Source organism: Lycorma delicatula, chromosome 4, assembly GCF_047948215.1.
Source record: "Lycorma delicatula isolate Av1 chromosome 4, ASM4794821v1, whole genome shotgun sequence".
Taxonomy (NCBI): domain Eukaryota; kingdom Metazoa; phylum Arthropoda; class Insecta; order Hemiptera; family Fulgoridae; genus Lycorma; species Lycorma delicatula.
Window position 1 is genome coordinate 27,218,417 of NC_134458.1, and position 21,504 is coordinate 27,239,920.

General features: G+C 32.0%; 1 protein-coding gene across 2 annotated transcripts in view; it reads right to left on the reverse strand.

Annotated features, from left to right (window-relative positions):
* The window catches only part of LOC142323218 (uncharacterized), a 132,216-nt gene that overhangs the window by 85,636 nt on the left and 25,076 nt on the right, over positions 1 to 21,504 (reverse strand). For both annotated transcript variants that reach the window (XM_075362572.1, XM_075362571.1), the window contains exons 6-7: positions 11,891 to 12,059; positions 3,743 to 3,877 (exon numbers count right to left, since the gene is read on the reverse strand). In XM_075362572.1, the coding sequence (XP_075218687.1) occupies positions 3,743 to 3,877; positions 11,891 to 12,059 (304 nt within the window). The remainder of the gene's footprint in view (positions 1 to 3,742; positions 3,878 to 11,890; positions 12,060 to 21,504) is intronic.

Consider the following 21,504-nt stretch of genomic DNA (forward strand, 5'->3'; position numbering starts at 1 on the left):
GCCATCAACCCTCATCATATATTTCATTGCACAGATCAAACAATGGAATTTCTCCATTCTCTTCAAGAGCTTTAAACAACTCGATCAGCAATTCATCACATCATTCAGCTAACATGGCCATACTTCACATTTTAATATATTATAACCCTTGTATTCTTCATGAACTGTGCTCCTTTTTCTATTCCTAGATCTACTCCCCTTGGCCTATCATTCAGTGCATATAAATTCATGGTGTGTATAAATCCTCTTCCCATATCTTTTTCACTTCATTCGTCTCAGTTACTATGTCCTTGTTCTTTGACTCGATCTGATACACTACAACTTTCTCCATTTGTCTTGAATACTATTTATGCAGCTTCTTTATACATTAGATCTTACTCCCTTCTTTTTCTTGTTTTTCTATTGTAGCATACTATTCCTGAAACTACTTTCCTCTTGCTATCTTAGTTTTTGTTCTTAATTCATTATTAAGCTTTCAATAGCTCCTTTTACCTTTCTCTATCCTAACATTTTTCCATTTTCTCCTTTCACTCATTTTTTCTATCATTTCTTCACTGACCCACTCCTTCCATATTCTTTCTCTGCCCTGAATTAATATAGTTTCCTCAGCTGCTTCTTTTATACTGTTTTTAATAAATAACCAATGATCATTCACACTATTTGGCTCCCCTCCCATTCTTGTTTTTTCCAGTACACTATTTTGCATCTCTTTGTTTCTTAGATTTTTCAATTCATAGGTACTTCATTTCTGACCAACCTTTATTTTCTTGAGCTTCAAGTTGATTTCTGCTACTACTAAGTTGTGATAAGAGTTTATATCTCCACCTGCGTAAGCTTTTGCATTTTTCATAGAGTTCTTATATCTTTGTTGTATGAGTATGTAATTAATTTGATACTTCTCTCCATCCAACCTTGACACCCATGTATATCCTTTTTTTATGATTTTCACACATTGTGTTTTCCACTACCATATCATTTTCCATGCAAAACTCAACTAATCTCTCATCTCTTTTGTTTTTATTACCTAAACCATATTTTCCTATTACCTTGCCTTCTTGTCCTTCACATAACTTTTTATAAGGATAATTCTATTAAAATTACATAAAGTTTTAACAATATGCTTTATAATGTATAACACGTTTAATAATAAAGTTCTTTTTTTTCATCTCAGTAAGAAATTATATGTTATTATAACACAACAAGACTTGAGATTTTCCACGATAATACGATGATGTTTATAGTAATTTTTCAACAATAACATATGATAATTCACTTTTACAAAATAAACCCATCATTTTCGCATTTTTTTTTTTTTTTTTTTAAACGTATTATCAAAGATATTTAATACCATATATCCAGACCAATTTGCTGTCAAGATACTTTAAATACATTACTTTTTTACATTATTTCAGAGCAACATTTCTTTTGTAATTTTGATCTAATTTTTTTAATTTCAAGTATTTACAGCATTATGAAATACCCGCAATTAAAGGAATTAATTTTTTTTTTCTAAATCAAAAAATTGAGATTTTTAATATTTACCCAACAGTTAAGTAAAACAGTATACATTACAGACCCTCACTGAGCATTTATCTACAAACAAGCATTAGCTGTAGTAGCCACAACAGCACAATGAGCTCACACATCCCTTTAAAGTATTATATAGTGACTGTATTAAAAGCATATTATTCCAAAAATTAATCTTATAAGTAATATTTGAATTTATTATTTACACACATTTATTAAAAATTTCTTCCAGTAAGTTTATACGAGGGTAAGTCAATTATTATCTGCAATTTAATTATATTTTTGTTTATGTTGATAGTACTGTCGTGTTGCATAGATGACACATGCGTGGTTTAATTGTTGTTATGTCTGTGCAGGTTTGATGCTGCTAGGTTAGTTCCATTATTGCTGCCCTGCCTTTAATCATAGCTGCTCCGTTTTCTGTTTGCACCAAAGAAGAGCAACATTCAGTGATCCGTTTTTTGTGATCAGAAGGTGTATCAGGGGCAAAAATTCATCGAAAACTTTCGGTACAGTATGGGAACAGTGTGTGCCGCAACGGAGTGTCTACGGGATTCAAAAATGGTCGCACAAGTGTTACGCACGACGAAGGAGCCGGACGACCGTTTACCACCACAAATGAGGAAAACATTGAGCATGCACGTGACATGGTTTTCTTAGGCAGACGAGTAACTATTGATGAAGTGCAAATTAGTCACGGTTCTGCCTATAAAATCATCCACAACAGACTTGGGTTTCATAAAGTCTGTGCAAGATGGGTCCCAAAACAACTCACACAGTTGCATAAACAAATATGCTTGGGCATCTGCAAAAACATTTGGATCGCTATGGTAACGAACGGGACATCTTCTTAGACAGAATCATCACTAGCGACGAAACATGGATTCATCATTACGAGCCGAAGAGTAAACAGCAGAGTATAGAATGGAAACATCCAAATTCACCCTGCAAAAAGAAGTTCAAGATCCAACCATCTACAGGAAAACTGATGCTTATGGTTTTTTGGAACTCACAAGGCCCAGTACTAGAACATTATGAGGAAAGGGGCACGACAATAAACAGTGCGTGTTATAGTGAGATGCTTACTGCCAAGCTGAAGCCTGCAATTCGAATTAAACGCCGAAGACTGCTGTCGAAAGGTGTTGTGTTGTTGCACAACAATGCCCGTCCACATACTGCTACCCACACTGCTGAAACGCTCCAGAAACTCAACTTTAAAGTACTGGCTCATCCTCCGTATAGTCCTGATCTTGCCCCTTCTGACTACCTCTTGTATGGTCCACTCAGAGGCATTAAGGGGCAGTCAATTTACCTTGGACGAAACGTTGAAAGAAGCGGGGCACTCCTGGCTCGCAGCTCAACCGAAAACCTTCTTTTATGAGGGCATCAGGAAGCTTGTGCAAAGATGGACCAAGTGCGTTGAAATGCAAGGGAACTATGTTGAAAAATTATGCACATGTAAGTTTCCTATTTGTATTGCAAAAAATTTATAACTACATTGCGGATAATAATTTACTTACCCTCGTATACTCTGAACTTAAATTATTATAACCTCAGTAGGCAATAACATATTTCCAGATTATGGACCCTTTTCCACATTAACAGATTATACTGTGTTCATTAATATCAAAACATCTTTTATTACATTAATTATGATGAAACAAATTATTCTGATGTAACATGGATTATTATATGATGTTTTAGCATTTTATCATCTAAATTAAATATTTGGTAAAAAAAAAATCAACCAATCATTCTGATATGTTTTAAACAGCAATCAAAACCTCCTTAACTAGAGCACTTTTTTCAAATTTTTTAATAAAATCTGGGTGTGGCAAAACATGCAAAATACTCAATGTATGTTATAAAGCAAGAACAGCCATTTTGCATGCAGCCCATCCTTGTAAATCCAGTAGCTTAAAGCAAATCCTTTAGTATCCTTTAGTACAAGTTCTAAAGGGTACTCAATTATTTTGAGGATTCTTGCTTTAAAATCATAAAAAATGCAATTTGTAAAAACACTAGCATTTAATGAATCATATAAACAAACAGCTATTTCTAAACAGATTTTAAAAAAAGATTATTAATTAACTCACTTGTACACAACAAATTTGTTAAAATAACAGAAAAGAAATAATAAATACACACAAACATTTTATTTATTTTGAAACTGAATATAATGATAAGAAACATTCTAAAATTTTAGGAAACTTACTCTTTGGTTTGGGTTTTAAGATATTTCCTACTGAACTTCCAGCTTCAACAGGACGTAATGTTTGATTCGGCAGTGGGCTTTGAAGGGCAGATGAAGGTTTAGGTTTCATTAGCCTGTATGTGGGTTGTGTACTAACTGTAAGACATTCACAATGATATAATTAAGCTCACTGGTTAAAACATCTATCGGTTAATCTTAAAACTAGTTAAGCTACTGGTTCAAACCTCTGCATTAGAATGTCTAAGTTTTGTAAAGTACTTTTCAAAAACAACGTGTACTAGTACTGAGAAATAAGAATTCAGAAATTACAGCACTACAAAAACAGAGCTCTTGATCTTAAATTAAATATGAAACTAAAATTGATATGCGTGGTGCTAAGTATTAATAACCAACATATATTCCTTAAATATAGGTGTTACATCTTTTAATGATCCTTAAATCATTAATACAGAATTTCTAAAAGTAACAAGATTTTTTTTATTTTGTCAGTATTATAGTTCATAAAATAATCTTATAAACAATTTTTTATTTCCTTTACAATAGTAACAAAAATTATTTGGTAGAGGTTATGATAAACACTATATATCTGAACCGACAAAATTAATCACAAATCCAGTAATTAATGGTAATTAATAATACTTAAACATTAAGACAGCTAACTACTACATTTACTAAAACATTGATGTCTACACATTTTGGTAAATTTTAGCACATGAAATAAGATATCAGAACTAAAAATACAATAAAAAAACAGGCCTATTTAAGTACTACAGCTTAAATTTAAGCTTTCTACTTTTTCCACAATCTATCAAAGAAAACATACATTACAAAATAGGTTAATATTTTATTAAAAAGAAAACTAAAAAAAACATTTTAATTAAAATATAGATTTTTATTTAAGTGTTACTAGTAGAAAAGATTAACCATTAGTATTTTTATTACAAATTATGAGACTTGAGAATTACATGTTGCCTATTTCAAATTACACAGTCAAATCGCAAGTGTAATAATAACTCAAATCCACTTTGTTATACGGCTCCTCAATTTATGTTAGATAACAGGTGAATTTAGTTAGACCTAATCAGAAAATGTATGATTTTTTGACAGGCAGTATATTCAATCATGTAAGCATGTTCTTTATTTTTGCTCTTATTTGTTAGTGCTGTTTCATCTTAGTTATGTATTACTAGCCAAACAGAGCTTGCTTCGCTCACCCGACTGACTAGCAAGGGGACTCTGCCCCCTGGACCCTCGACGCATTCGTATCCTAATGTTTGTGAGAATATTAAGTATTTTATAGAAATATTTTAAGAAAAGAAATATTAGTGTGTAGAGAATATTATTCTGAACATTTTGGTGTTTTTATGTTTAAAATAAGCTCAAGGAGTAAGTAGATATAGAATTTAATAATTTTTAATAGAAATATAATGTTTAACACCAACCAAATTGATAATAGGGAGTTAAATTGTGTGTGTTCATCTGAGATTGTTAGGTGCCAGTTCAGCTGCTGCGATTGGTGCAGAACGGACCACGTAATGCACCGGCCAGATGCGTGCCAACGACTCTCTACTGCTAAATAAAGAATCCTATTTTTTTACTGCTATATATTAACTAATAATCCTTTTTTGAATTAATAAAATTATAAAATAATAATAAATAAATAAAAATACAAATATAAAATATATTTTATAGACTGCTTCTAGCGAGAGAGTCATGGAGGGAACCGTGTGCAGCCACCCAGCACACCACCATTGGTCTGCTCCGCACCACAATTTTATTGCTAAATATTAACTAATAATTCTTTTTTTTTATTAATAAAATTAAATAAGTATAATTAATAAATAATAACAAGTAAATAAAAATAAAAATAATATACGCTTACAAATTAAATCAAATAATTTATAAATTAATTGACAACAAACTGCTTCTAGTGAGAGAGTCATGGAGGGAGCCGTGTGCAGCTGCCGGTGCACCACTATTGGTGGTATACCGCCAGCAATGGTACAATTCACCATTGAATGCGCCATTATAAAGATAATAAAAAAATATCTGAAGGAAACAAAGGAATATACAAATGCTTTGTCACCATTGTACCACTGTGAGGAATATTTGTCTCCAAAATTAATTCCAATATGAGAACAATTGTTATTCACAGACAAAGGGTTTATCTATGAGTTCACCTATTTCTGCGATTATGTCAGAAATTTTTATACAATATTTCAGAAGTATTACAGTTTACGGTATATTGGGTGTGCACCAAGTACTATTATGGATGAGATATGTAGATGACATTTTGGTTACATATAATCCAGTTATAGATAATGAACATTTGATCATTTTGAATAAACTTAATAATTATAATGATACTTAAAAATTTATGTGTGAAATAGAAAAGAAACAGAAAAATAGATTTTTTAGATACTGAGATTGAAATAAATGAAAGTAATGTTATGGAAACATCAGTTTATAAAATAATAGAAAAAATTATTGATGTTTATGATAAAGGTAAATTTAAAAAAGCTTACAAAACAAACAAACATATTATAAAATATTTAAATAATAATAATAAGTAATGGAAAGGATTTAGGTGCAAATTAAATGTAATGAATGTAATACAATTTATATTGGTAAAACTAACATATCCTTTAAAAAGAGATTTATGGAACATTACAATGCTTACAGAAACTGAAAGAGAGGTGTATCTAATATGCCCAACCATTTGATGTTGTGTAGGCATAATATTACAGATTAAATAATTTAAAATTTTGGAAATTTGTAACAACAGTAGAAGAATGGGTATACTTGAAAAATATTATATTTATAGATTTAAACAAAAGCACGATTAATCAACACATAGTTTTTGAAGATGATGATTTGATTAAGGACATAGTTTATTGCAGCAGTTGGAAAAATTTTTATTTACATAGTTGTATAATGTTTTAAATTTATTATCATTCTAGTTGGCATTGAGTTATGTTGTTCAAGTTTTGCAGATATTGAAGTTAATGTTTCTAAGTTTTTAGTTTTTATTCATTTATTTTTTGTTTTTGCTGATGTATTTTTAGAATTTTGTACCAACTGATGATGCAGGATACCATGAAAGTTGACTTTTGGTATTAGTTTTCTAAGTTCTGTTACAGTGTTTGGTATTTGTTTTTGAGACATATATATATGTATATATGTATCAAAACCAAAGTATAAAAATCGTTTACCACCAAGAGTACAGAATTCGATAATGCTTCTTACCTTATACTTATTATTTTTTTCTAATAGTGCTTTCGAGGTTTTCCTTCATCATCAGTTAAACTTGTCTTTCAAACCACGCATTAAATTCAAACCATTAAAATTACAACATATAAATTTTTTTTTTTTAGTCATCTAACTGGTTTGATGCAGCTCTCCAAGATTCCCTATCTAGTGCTAGTAGTTTCATTTCAGTATACCCCTACATCCTACATCCCTAACAATCTGTTTTACATACTCCACACATTGCCTGTCTGCACAATTTTTTCCTTCTATCTATCCCTCTAATATTAAAGCGACTATTCCAGGATGCCTTAATATGTGGCCTATAAGTCTGTCTCTTCTTTTAACTATATTTTTCTGAATGCTTCTTTCTTCATCTATGTGCCGCAACACCTCTTCATTTGTCACTTTATCCACCCATCTGATTTTTAACATTTTCCTATAGCACCACATTTCAAAAGCTTCTAATCTTTTCTTCTCAGGTACTCCGATTGTCCAAGTTTCACTTCCATCTAAAGCTACGCTCCAAGCATATACTTTAAAAATATTTTCCTGACATTTAAACTAATTTTTTATGTAAACAAATTATATTTCTGACTGAAGGCTCCTGTGCTATTCGGCATTTTATATCACTCCTGCTTCATCCATCTTTAGTAATTCTACTTCCCAAATAACAAAATTCTTCTACATATAAAAATATGTAGTCATAAATTTTTTTTTTTTATTTTTATTTTGTCTTCAGTCATTTGACTGGTTTGATGCAGCTCTCCAAGATTCCCTATCTAGTGCTAGTCGTTTCATTTCAGTATACCCTCTACATCCTACATCCCCAACAATTTGTTTTACATACTCCAAACGTGGCCTGCCTACACAATTTTTCCCTTCTACCTGTCCTTCCAATATTAAAGCGGCTATTCCAGGCTGCCTTAGTATGTGGCCTATAAGTCTGTCTCTTCTTTTAACTATATTTTTCCAAATGCTTCTTTCTTCATCTATTTGCCGCAATACCTCTTCATTTGTCACTTTATCCACCCATCTGATTTTTAACATTCTCCTATAGCACCACATTTCAAAAGCTTCTAATCTTTTCTTCTCAGATACTCCGATTGTCCAAGTTTCACTTCCATATAAAGCGACACGCCAAACATACACTTTCAAAAATCTTTTCCTGAGATTTAAATTAATTTTTGATGTAAACAAATTATATTTCTTACTGAAGGCTCGTTTAGCTTGTGCTATTCGGCATTTTATATCGCTCCTGCTTCGTCCATCTTTAGTAATTTTACTTCCCAAATAACAAAATTCTTCTACCTCCATAATCTTTTCTCCTCCTATTTTCACATTCAGTGGTCCATCTTTGTTATTTCTACTACATTTCATTACTTTTGTTTTGTTCTTGTTTATTTTCATGCGATAGTTCTTGCGTAGGACTTCATCTATGCCGTTCATTGTTTCTTCTAAATCCTTTTTACTCTCGGCTAGAATTACTATATCATCAGCAAATCGTAGCATCTTTATCTTTTCACCATGTACTGTTACTCCGAATCTAAATTGTTCTTTAACATCATTAACTGCTAGATCCATGTAAAGATTAAAAAGTAACGGAGATAGGGAACATCCTTGTCGGACTCCCTTTCTTATTAGGGCTTCTTTCTTATGTTCTTCAATTATTATTGTTGCTGTTTGGTTCCTGTACATGTTAGCAATTGTTCTTCTATCTCTGTATTTGAACCCTAATTTTTTTAAAATGCTGAACATTTTATTCCAATCTACGTTATCGAAAGCCTTTTCTAGGTCTATAAACGCCAAGTAAGTTGGTTTGTTTTTCTTTAATCTTCCTTCTACTATTAATCTGAGGCCTAAAATTGCTTCCCTTGTCCCTATACTTTTCCTGAAACCAAATTTGTCTTCTCCTAACACTTCTTCCACTCTCCTCTCAATTCTTCTGTATAAAATTCTAGTTAAGATTTTTGATGCATGACTAGTTAAACTAATTGTTCTATATTCTTCACATTTATCTGCCCCTGCTTTCTTTGGTATCATAACTATAACACTTTTTTTGAAGTCTGACGGAAATTTCCATTTTTCATAAATATTACACACCAGTTTGTATAATCTATCAATCGCTTCCTCACCTGCACTGCGCAGTAATTCTACAGGTATCCCGTCTATTCCAGGAGCCTTTCTGCCATTTAAATCTTTTAATGCTCTCTTAAATTCAGATCTCAATATTGTTTCTCCCATTTCATCCTCCTCAACTTCCTCTTCTTCCTCTATAACACCATTTTCTAATTCATTTCCTCCGTATAACTCTTCAATATATTCCACCCATCTATCGACTTTACCTTTCGTATTATATATTGGTGTACCATCTTTGTTTAACACATTATTAGATTTTAATTTATGTACCCCAAAATTTTCCTTAACTTTCCTGTATGCTCCGTCTATTTTACCAATGTTCATTTCTCTTTCCACTTCTGAACACTTTTCTTTAATCCACTCTTCTATCGCCAGTTTGCACTTCCTATTTATAGCATTTCTTAATTGCCGATAGTTCCTTTTACTTTCTTCATCATTAGCATTCTTATATTTTCTACGTTCATCCATCAGCTGCAATATATCGTCTGAAACCCAAGGTTTTCTACCAGTTCTCTTTATTCCGCCTAAGTTTGCTTCTGCTGATTTAAGAATTTCCTTTTTAACATTCTCCCATTCTTCTTCTACATTTTCTACCTTATCTTTTTTACTCAGACCTCTTGCGATGTCCTCCTCAAAAATCTTCTTTACCTCCTCTTCCTCAAGCTTCTCTAAATTCCACCGATTCATCTGACAACTTTTCTTCAGGTTTTTAAACCCCAATCTACATTTCATTATCACCAAATTATGGTCGCTATCAATGTCTGCTCCAGGGTAAGTTTTGCAGTCAACGAGTTGATTTCTAAATCTTTGCTTAACCATGATATAATCTATCTGATACCTTGCAGTATCGCCTGGCTTTATCCAAGTGTATATTCTTCTATTATGATTTTTAAATTGGGTGTTGGCAATTACTAAATTATACTTCGCGCAAAACTCTATAAGTTGGTCCCCTCTTTCATTCCTTTTGCCCAGCCCGTATTCACCCACTATATTTCCTTCCTTGCCTTTTCCAATGCTTGCATTCCAATCTCCAACTATTATTAAATTTTCATCTCCTTTTACGTGTTTAATTGCTTCATCAATCTCTTCGTATACACACTCTACCTCATCATCATCATGGGCGCTTGTAGGCATATAGACGTTAACAATCGTTGTCGGTTTAGGTTTTGATTTTATCCTTATTACAATGATTCTATCGCTATGCGTTTTGAAATACTTTACTCTCTTCCCTATCTTCTTGTTCGTATGAAACCTACTCCTGCCTGCCCATTATTTGAAGCTGAGTTAATTATTCTATAATCATCTGACCAAAAGTCGCCTTCCTCTTCCCACCGAACCTCACTAATTCCTACTACATCCACATTTATCCTATCCATTTCCCTTTTTAAATTTTCTAGCCTACCAACCTTTTTTAAACTTCTAACATTCCACGCTCCGACTCGTAGAATGCTATTTTTTAATTTTCTGGTGACCCCTTCCTTAGTAGTCCCCACCCGGAGATCCGAACGGGGGACTATTTTACCTCCGGAATATTTTACCAAGGAAGGCGCCTCCATTATTGCTATGTGAAAATGCAGACAGCCACATTTTCTTGGAAAAAAAGCAGCTGTAGTTTTCCATTGCTTTCAGCTGCGCAGTACTCAGAGGACTGAGTGATGTTGATACGGCCGTTTAAGTCGTCCTGACTCACGCCCCTAACAACTACTGAAAGAGCTGCTGCCCTCTTTCAGGAATCATTCCTTAGTCTGGCTCTCAACAGATACCTCTCCGATATGGTTGCACCTTCGGTCCAGCTACTCTGTATCCCTGAGCACTCAAGCCCCCTCACCAACAGCAAGGTCTCATGATTCATAGAGGAGGTCATAAATATTAAAAAATATAAAATAAAATTTTTTTTTTTTTTATTACCGAGATATTAGTAGAGGGGAATATGTACAAATAAAATAACAAAATAATTGTTTTTGCTAAGTTAGTATATATATATATATATATATATGTACACATATATAAATATTTATGTCACAGTGGAGATCTGCTGGTTGAAGCATAAACTTCAATGAATTGAATTAATAAACTGTGAGCCTCTATCACTATGTGAGTTGGGTTTGAACTGAATGATTCAAATCAGTTGAATGAATAATAATACAAAAATAATAGAATTAAATTTGTGTTAAATAAAATAAAATAAAATAAATTTAAATATTTATGTTTAATAATAAGATTCCTGTGGAGGACTGCATGTGAGGCTAGTGGTGAGGTAATGCAAGCACCTCATGCAAGGCTAGACCAAACATCACCAACTGATAACACACAGGGTGGCCCTGTTTTGGGAAGTGCAATGGGGTGTTCTTATAATATCTCTGCAGCAATCATCCAATTTTCAAAATTCAGACAGGGTATTTGTTAGTAGGTTGAAGGCTAAGTGCATGCGATCAGGTACATTCTCAATCTATTAGATCATGGTTATTTGGAAATGTTGTTATATCTTCGCAACTAATCTTGTGATTTTCAAAATTGAAACCGGGTATTTGCTAATATAATACAAAATCACAATGGAACCAAACCAGAACAAAAATAGCAATGTTTGTCAGCAATGGTTTTTTTGGCAGTCGTGTTTTTTTAATATTTATTTAATTTTGGCACTATAAACCTATTAAATATACATTTTATAAGAAAATTGTATGAAACTTTATCATGTGCGTTAAAATCAAATTAATATAAAATATTAAAATTAAGCAGGAATCAATCTACTAACATACATACCTTGATTATAAGGCAATAGTACTTTATTTTGAGATTGTGTTACACCTGTAACACTATTCTGAACAACCAGTGTACGCCTAGGTCCACCAATAGTGGTAGCACGAATAGGAGTGACATTCTGAGGTGCTTTTGTCACAACTGAAACTGGCTTTCCTCCAACTATATTTCCCTGAGAGCAATTCAGAAGCAAATAATATAAAAACATAAAATACACGAACAGAATATAACTATAAATATCAGAAAACTTAACTTAGAAAGAATTACTAAATGAACTACTACAGACACAAACAATAGACCTCACACGTGAATGTAACAAAAATGTTCATAAAAAAAAATCAGTAACAGAAAACAATTCATTCACAGACTAATGTTAGATAAAAAAGAAAAAACCCACATGAATTAAAAAATCCAGGGAGTGAGGATACTTAATCATTAGATATGGGCTTACTCCAACAACCCTATACAGTTTACTGTCATATAGTATACTATGAAAAAAAATAACCACATCTTTGTTATTCAAATTCTACTAAGTCTGAACTTCCAGTAACCCAAGATGTCTTTTTTGAAGGCTAACTAATTAGAAAAATGTGTAATATATAGCTATTAAAAGATGATTAGTCAAATAAAAATGTAACAACACAATAAAGATTGGCAGCTACGGTTAAATTCAGTTTATTTTTTATATACATAAAATATATATTTTATTTATTTGATATAACTGGTGTAACATTCTTAGATATGTAGAAGACATATGCAGTTTGATTCTATAGCCAAGAATAACAAAAAAAGTTATGTAAACATAAAACTGTTAGTTCATTAGCGAGTTTCAGTTCGCAAAACATTTAGTCTTGCTTTCTGTGAAATCCCTCTGTAAAATTAAATGTACAAAATTCTAGTGATACAAATTTAGGGGTAAATTTGGTACTTCCATATGGTTTTTGAAATTGAATAAAAGTGGTCCTAGACCTCTATTTCACTTAGGTTTAAAGAAAAACCGGAGGGGGAAAGAAAATGTATTGTCAGAAAATACACTTTTTTAGGTTTGGAATAAAATAACTTTGTTAATTTACCAATAAACAAATAAAAATTTCTAGTTATCTTGATAGAGTTAAAAATTGATGTAAATAATGTCAATTAAAATTAAACACAAATTTGAGAAGTAATGAGATCTGAATTTAATAGAGCATTAAAAGATTTAAATGGCAGAAAGGCTCCTGGAATAGACGGAATACCTGTAGAATTACTGCGCAGTGCAGGTGAGGAAGCGATTGATAGATTATATAAACTGGTGTGTAATATTTATGAAAAAGGGGAATTTCCATCAGACTTCAAAAAAAGTGTTATAATCATGATACCAAAGAAAGCAGGAGCAGATAAATGTGAAGAATACAGAACAATTAGTTTAACTAGTCATGCATCAAAAATCTTAACTAGAATTCTATACAGAAGAATTGATAGGAGAGTGGAAGAAGTGTTAGGAGAAGACCAATTTGGTTTCAGGAAAAGTATAGGGACAAGGGAAGCAATTTTAGGCCTCAGATTAATAGTAGAAGGAAGATTAAAGAAAAACAAACCAACATACTTGGCGTTTATAGACCTAGAAAAGGCTTTCGATAACGTAGAATGGAATAAAATGTTCAGCATTTTAAAAAAATTAGGGTTCAAATACAGAGATAGAAGAACAATTGCTAACATGTACAGGAACCAAACAGCAACAGTAATAATTGAAGAACATAAGAAAGAAGCCGTAATAAGAAAGGGAGTCTGACAAGGATTTTCCCTATCTCCGTTATTTTTTAATCTTTACATGGATCTAGCAGTTAATGATGTTAAAGAACAATTTAGATTCGGAGTAACAGTACAAGGTGAAAAGATAAAGCAGGAGCGATATAAAATGCAGAATAGCACAAGCGAAACGAGCCTTCAGCAAGAAATATAATTTGTTTACATCAAAAATTAATTTAAATGTCAGGAAAAGATTTTTGAAAGTATATGTTTGGAGTGTCGCTTTATATGGAAGTGAAACTTGGACAATCGGAGTATCTGAGAAGAAAAGATTAGAAGCTTTTGAAATGTGGTGCTATAGGAGAATGTTAAAAATCAGATGGGTGGATAAAGTGACAAATGAAGAGGTATTGCGGCAAATAGATGAAGAAAGAAGCATTTGGAAAAATATAGTTAAAAGAAGAGACAACTTATAGGCCACAAACTAAGGCATCCTGGAATAGTCGCTTTAATATTGGAAGGACAGGTAGAAGGAAAAAATTGTGTAGGCAGGCCACGTTTGGAATATGTAAAACAAATTGTTAGGGATGTAGGATGTAGAGGGTATACTGAAATGAAACTACAAGCACTAGATAGGGAATCTTAGAGAGCTGCACCAAACCAGTCAAATGACTGAAGACAAAAAATAAAATTGAGAAGTTCAACTTTAATTAAAAACAAAACACACAAACTCGATTGGAAAAGTGATACGATTTTGAACAGAATACATACACAAATGCTAAAAATTATAAAAACAAATTTGAAAGACATCCTTGTAAGATATATTAAACATGTTATTCTTTCATAGGGTGGCAATAGCAGCTGATCAACACTTAAGTTTGGTGTCTAGCATCTGAATATTCATTTGAGCAGTGTTTGTGCTGTTATTGTTCAGTCAATCATTCACAATGGGTGATACCATAAATTTGTTTTCATTTGGAGAGTTGACAGAAATATTGTTAATTTATGGTAAAGTAAATAAAAATGGATTGACTGCTGTGCGTGAATGCCAGGAAAATTACACAGACCAAAGAGTACCAGATCGAAAAACATCTGAGGCTTTGGAGAGGCAAGTTTGAGAAACAGGTATGCTTAAACCACAACAATTCAATGCTGGTTGTCAATGTTTTGTGAGAAATGCCAATGCTGAAGAAGCAATACTGAAAGTGGTACAATTATCTCCCACCTCAAGCATCAGAAGGTTGTCATATTGCTTTCATGTTTTGCAATCAAAGTGTGTGGCGAACGTTGTGGGAGCAACAATCATATCCATTCCATACATCACATATACAAGATTTATTACCACCTGATTTTGATAAATGGATGAAATTCTGTCAATGGTTAATTAGAAAATGTGAACATCATCTCAATCGATGATGTTCACATTTTCTAGGAGATTGATCCTAGTGATATTCTAATTGCTGATGAATCCTATTTTACAAGAGATGGCATTGTAAATTATCAACACACTTGGGCAGAAGACAATCCCCATGAGACTGCTGCAAGTCATTTCCAATGCACTTTTTTATTTAATGTGTGGTGTGGTCTTCTTGGTAATAATTTCATATGCCCTTTTTTCTTACCGCCAAGGTTTAATGGAGAGCAGTACTTGCATTTTTTTTCAAACAAATCCGATTGAACTCTTAGAAGATACTCCACTTGCATATAGAGTGCACGTGTGGTTTTTGAATGATGGTGCACCTGCTCACTACTGTTGTGATATGATGAATCATTTAAATACATTTAGTAAGCAATGGATTGGTTGAAACAGACCAGTAAAATGGCCACCTTGATCTCGCACTAGTGAACTTTTTTCTTTGGGGCTGGACGAAGTCTAGCCCCAAAGGAAAGGACTGGAATAGACGTTAGTCTATTGGCATACAAGAAGAATTGAGAGGTCGAATAGAAGCTGGAGCTATTTTTAGGAATAATAATGGTGCTATTAGATTTGTCCGGCTAGCATGGATTCGCCAAGCTGAAATAAGCACTAAACAAAATGGCAGCCATATTAAGCAACTGCTTTGAAGAAATGTTTGCATCTTTATCAAGTAACCACTTTGATATTTAATAATTTTTAGAAAAAAACCAAAAAGAATGTGATTTTTATTTTTTTAAATCTATTTTTTATTAATTTTTTTCTGTAACTAATAAGTTTTTTCTTTTTTTTCTTTACATTATATTGTTCAAACATTAATGATAATTATTCTTTTTAAAATCATACCACTTTTCTGAATCAGTATGTTCTGTTCAGTTCTGTTTCTAATTAAAGTTGAATTCCTCAAATTTGTGTTTAATTTGAATACAGGTTATTTATATCAATTTTCTCAGAATTCTGTACAAAGTTAACTAGAAATTATTTGTTTATTGGTAAATTAAAAAAGTTATTTTATTCCAAATCTAAAAAAGTGTATTTTCTGACAAAAACCTTTTCAAGTTTTACCCTGTTTTTCTTAAAATAAAAAGTGAAATAGAGGTCCGAGGCCAATTTTTATTCAATTTCTTACAACAAAAACCACAAATAAGTACCAAATTTACTCCTAGATTTGTACCCCAAGAATTTTAGTAAAATTTAATTTCACACAGGGAACAGAAAGCAGGGCCAAATGTTCTAAAAGCCAAAACTCGCTAACAAACCGTTTTCTGACCTATGTTTATATGAACTTTTTTTGTTATTTTTTGCTATAGAATCATCTCCCGAGAGATTGCCATACAATTTTGAATCACTTGTAATACAAAAATACAAAATAATAATTATATTAAAAAAATATATATAATAAAATAAAAAAATAATTAAAGATTATAGCCTATAAAAAGAAATTTCATTCCACAAATAAACAAAATAGTTGCTATTCCTAGATATACTCAAATCATGTAAGTTACAAAAATTTTGGCTTTAAATTTATCAAGCATTATTATAACTATAAAATCAATAAATAAAAATACAAAAAATTATAAATAATTAAAATAAATACAAAAACTTAATAAAAAAACAAAATCCTCCTTAATTAAAAATAAATCCCTAATTTCAAAGTTTTATGCAGGCAACTTGCTCTCAGAACACAGCTGCCTGTTAGATGCCAGCAAGATAACCTACAAAGGCCATTCAGAAAGTATGGCCTTTTATCAGACTGACAAATAAACTGCAGGACTTTTCAGAATTTTTTTTCTATTCTTCAACATAACCACCTTAATTTTGAAACATTTAAACAAATGACTTTCCAACATTTTAATACCTCATAAAATTTAATTGTCCAATTCTGCAAAAGTAGTTGCTTCAGCTTTGACTTATCATTTAAGTGAATGTCCAGCATGCTATTTCTTCAGGTTTGGCAAGAGGAAGGAATCACTATCCAGTGAATACAGCACATGTGAAAGCACCTTGAAGCATAGGTCATGGAGTGATGTAGCAACAACTTGAGACATCTTTGATCAACTTTCTTTTTGGCTAGATGTGGACATTTAGCCTGAATAGCACCCTTAAAATAGTCTAGTAGTGAAGTCCAGTGATGATCCTGCTTTTTTCCACATACTCACGAGCACCACACCATGAGAATCCCAAAAATTTGTAGCCATGAATTTAACATATATTTTTTACTCACCTGTTAAAAATATATGTTCCTTAGTTTGACATTTTTCCGTTGCTGACTTTTTCCATTAAGGACGGTAAATGAAAGAATAGTATGCATATTATTAATAAGAAAAATAGGGGAATATTAAAAATGTAAGTAACTTGAAAAATTTAGCTATTAGATAAATAACCATGAAAACAGATGTTTCTGCAGTTGTCTGTTGTTATACATTTTTATTAAAAAATTATTGTGTCAGGATTTTTTGGTTTCAAACTGCTTCTCTCCAAAAGAATTTTGCCTGTTTTGGAGAAAACTCTTTTGGATGGTACAGAGGTCCCAGGAATGTGTAAATATTTTGTAACTAATATCAGCAACTGTGGGAATATTGCTTTATACTTCATCCAAAATGTTCAACAACTCGCAAGCCTGTTCTCATATGGTTGCTCAAAATATTGCCTCAGAGTAAATTAAAGAGTCACTAGATTTCACACTTTCTGAAATTTCTTGAACTTTACTGTCTAAAATATTCCGTAAATCTGATGTCTGCTGTTTACTGGGATTTTTTCCATCCAGTTTTTCAGTTATTGACTGCTTCTGTTCATCTGGTTTTAATAACAAAAACAATTCACCTGTCAATAAATCTACCATCTTTTAAGTTGCTCTCATTCCCAAAAGCAGTTTGTTGAACCATGGATGGCATAATTTTATTTTTTTCCCAAGAGGTTGCTAATCTCAGAGAGGTTTTTTTTAATTTTTCGCCTATGGAAGAAGTTACAGTTTTCTGATTAATGATATGTACAATTTCTCTAAGAAATAATTTTTGAATGTGGGACAATTTTCGGCAGATATCTCTATTGTCATAAGCTTGAATGGTTTAAGTAAACTTACACATTCAGTTAAAATATCCCATTGAACATTTGTTATAGATTGTGGACTATTCAGCAATTCTGCAGTACAGCTGACAGGGGTTCCTTCAGTCCTATTAACCTTTCAAATATCGCAAGTGTTGAATTCCACCTTGTAACATCAGATTTTTATTTTTTTTTTTCCCCCCATTTGTGACTGTACTAGTCTTAATTTATCAGCTGCAACACTATGCCTGGAATGCCACACAATTTTTCAACAAATTTTAATTTAATATGGTAGAGCCTATCACATTGAAATTGCATCATTTACTACTAGATTAAGCATATGAGCTACACACAGAATTGTAGGGAAGAACCTACAATTTTAACAGCACATTTCATATTAGCACCCCCATCTGAAATTACTGCCACAATTTTATTACGAATATTCCATTCGTGAAAAACCTCTTTTAATTTTTCGGCCGAATACTGTCCTGTATGATTTTCTGGCAATTGTGTTGTACATAAAACGAAGGACATTAACTCAACTCATCCTAGTTCACAAAAATGACTAGTTATGGTCAGAAAAGAAACCGTGTTTTTGATGTCCAAATGTTCATTGTTATAGAGAAATAAGAAATTTTGTCCAATATGTTTTTAACCATTGATTTTGCGTTTTTATAAATATTTGGCATAATAGAATTCATTAATTTTTTCCTGTTCAGCAAGGTGGAGCGCGGTTCAAGTACTTGTAACAATTTTTTATAAACCCTTTTTTTAAACCCGTCACCTTCTACAACAGACAGGGGTTGTAATTCTTTGAAAATCATTTCTGGCACTAAATTATCAATTTTATTAACTTTCTTCATAGACAAATTTTTAGATTTATATTGTAGATAAAACTGTGTTAAATGTTTAGAAAATATGGATGATGTAGGCAATGGAAGAAATACGAAATTGATGTGGATGCCATGGATTATCTAACTAACTAATTAACTATAACGGGATGGACCAACTAACTTAAAATTACAAAAAAAAAATTATTTTACTTATGTTCCAGACCTAATAAACTACATTGAAAAATAATTATAAAATAAGAATGAACTCAGTTTTTTAAATAATTACAGAAGATTATTACCGTTCAGTAAATATAAAGAGCAGAAATTACAATTAAACACATAGTTTTGTATAAGACATGTTGCACTAAATATTTATGCGGATAATTAGAAACTACAATGGAATATTAATAATGGGAGGTAATGATTTATTTGTAATTAATTCCACAATGATGAACAAAGCTGGCATCATCTGAGTGTGTATGGGCACGCCTTATTTATTATTTACTTTTCCCAACTAATGACTAATATTAGTCCAAAAATTAAGTCTGACTAATTCAACTCCATATGACTACTTCGACTAAGATTAGTTGAAGTAGTCAATTAAAGGAATTAGTCAATGGTCCCATGTCTACTACTGACTGTCTCTGCTGGTCCTGGCTGTAATTATATCCTGTCCTGCAAAACCAGTATCTTCCTGATTCCTTAACTGTTGAAGTGTAATAATTCTTATCATCTATGCTCTTAAATTTTCCCATAAATTCTTATTCCAGTCTAGCATCCCTTCTTATCAAACAACAGCTGTTGGAGGTGCCATTGTTTGTATTACAAAGAACAGATTGTTAAACAGATCTGGCAATCTGAGAAAAGGATCCCTTTTAGTTCCTTCTAGATTCCTTTCATTACTATTTTCTCATTCTTTCTTCTTAATTAGAAGGAATCTGTTACCCTGGTCTATTACACTGCTCCTGTTAAATATCTTATTGTCTCCAACAGCACAGTATTTATTAATAAGCTTATCAGTTTTAAAAATGACAAAACAGGATATCTTACAACAGAATGGGCAACATCATCAGGGTCAACCGAAGAACAAAGCCTGAAAGAGTTATCCAAAATAAATTCATATTTGCTTGTATTTTAGTACAATATAAACTTCTTTTTTCCATGACCATTACTCACTAGTCTTAACCAGTTACTGAATGTATAAGAAATATAGTTTCCCAAATTCAAGATTCCCAAGATGCCTGTAAACTTCACTATAGCAGCTGTTCAGAAAAAATTTTATATCACTAATAACCAAACTATTTTCAAATGAGACTAAGAAGGACTGAAAACTCCTCTGCACCAACAATGGGCACTGCTAAAGCCAAATATCTTCGGCCTCAATAAGACAGGTAACTCCAAATTCCAGATACCCAACTAAACGGCATCTTAAAGTCTCACTACATCCTTTATCATTATATACCATCACTTAGGAAGATGATAATTACATATAGCAAGCAGGATCATCCCCCAAAATAATATCTTAAAAATTTGAAACTCAGTATGGATCATACCCATCTCAATCCTGGTGTATGCAACCGGTATAGTATTCCTTGGCAGATGTAATAGTAACTGTAAAAAATGTCAGCTAGCCATGTTCAATTAAATAATTGTAATCAGAATCCCACTCTCCACCAGGAACAAAAGTATGTTTTCAGAAATGGAATCATACAGTAATCTTTCTGTACCTTTTGTCACTCTTTCAAGACCTTACAAGAGATAAGACTGAAGTAGTGACAAGCACATTCTTGGCAAGAAAATAATTAACTCAATCTTTCTGAAGGTGAAAAGGGGACTTCCAGATAAGTGAAGTTACTAGAATGTTCAATAAAATAATTAAATAACTTACTCCAGAGCCTTTGATGGTTAACTGAGTCAAACAATCTTTTAAATCCACCAAGTCTGCAAACACCCTACTCTTTTTGAGCCTCAAGTTAATATTAACAATTGAAGACAAGACATTAAGACAGCCATGGCAGCCATTATTTCAGAATTAGGTAACAATATTCACTCCAATCAAGCATGTTATTAATAATCCTTGTAAAAACCTTAATAATATAGTTAAAACAGCTATATCTCAGTTATCATATGGGTCTGAAGGGTTTCCCTGTTTATAGGTTAACCTCATTCTTACCAGTGATGACACTTTAGAAAAGTGTTCAAAATGAAAAACCAGAATAAATAAGTTCATTAAAATTTCAACCCAATAGCGATTGAACAAAACAGATGCCTTAATAGGCTTAGGTTCTCTGATACTCAAAAGAACTTACTTAAAAGTAATATCTCCAGCTGGTAGGGAAGACAAAGACACCAAAAAAACAAATATCATTAACAAAATTGTCAGGCAAAATCCTAGAGTAAAACCTTTCCCAGCCCCAGCAAGGAATTCATTACGGAACAGACAACTTCCTTCTGAATTTATGCAACAGAACCTAAAAATCAGTAGGGTTCTTAAAATTCCTTAACATGTATTTAATATAAACCATATAAGATTGCTTACAAGAATCCACTAAATATTTATGATATTTTTTTAAACTACAATATTTATTTAACAATTT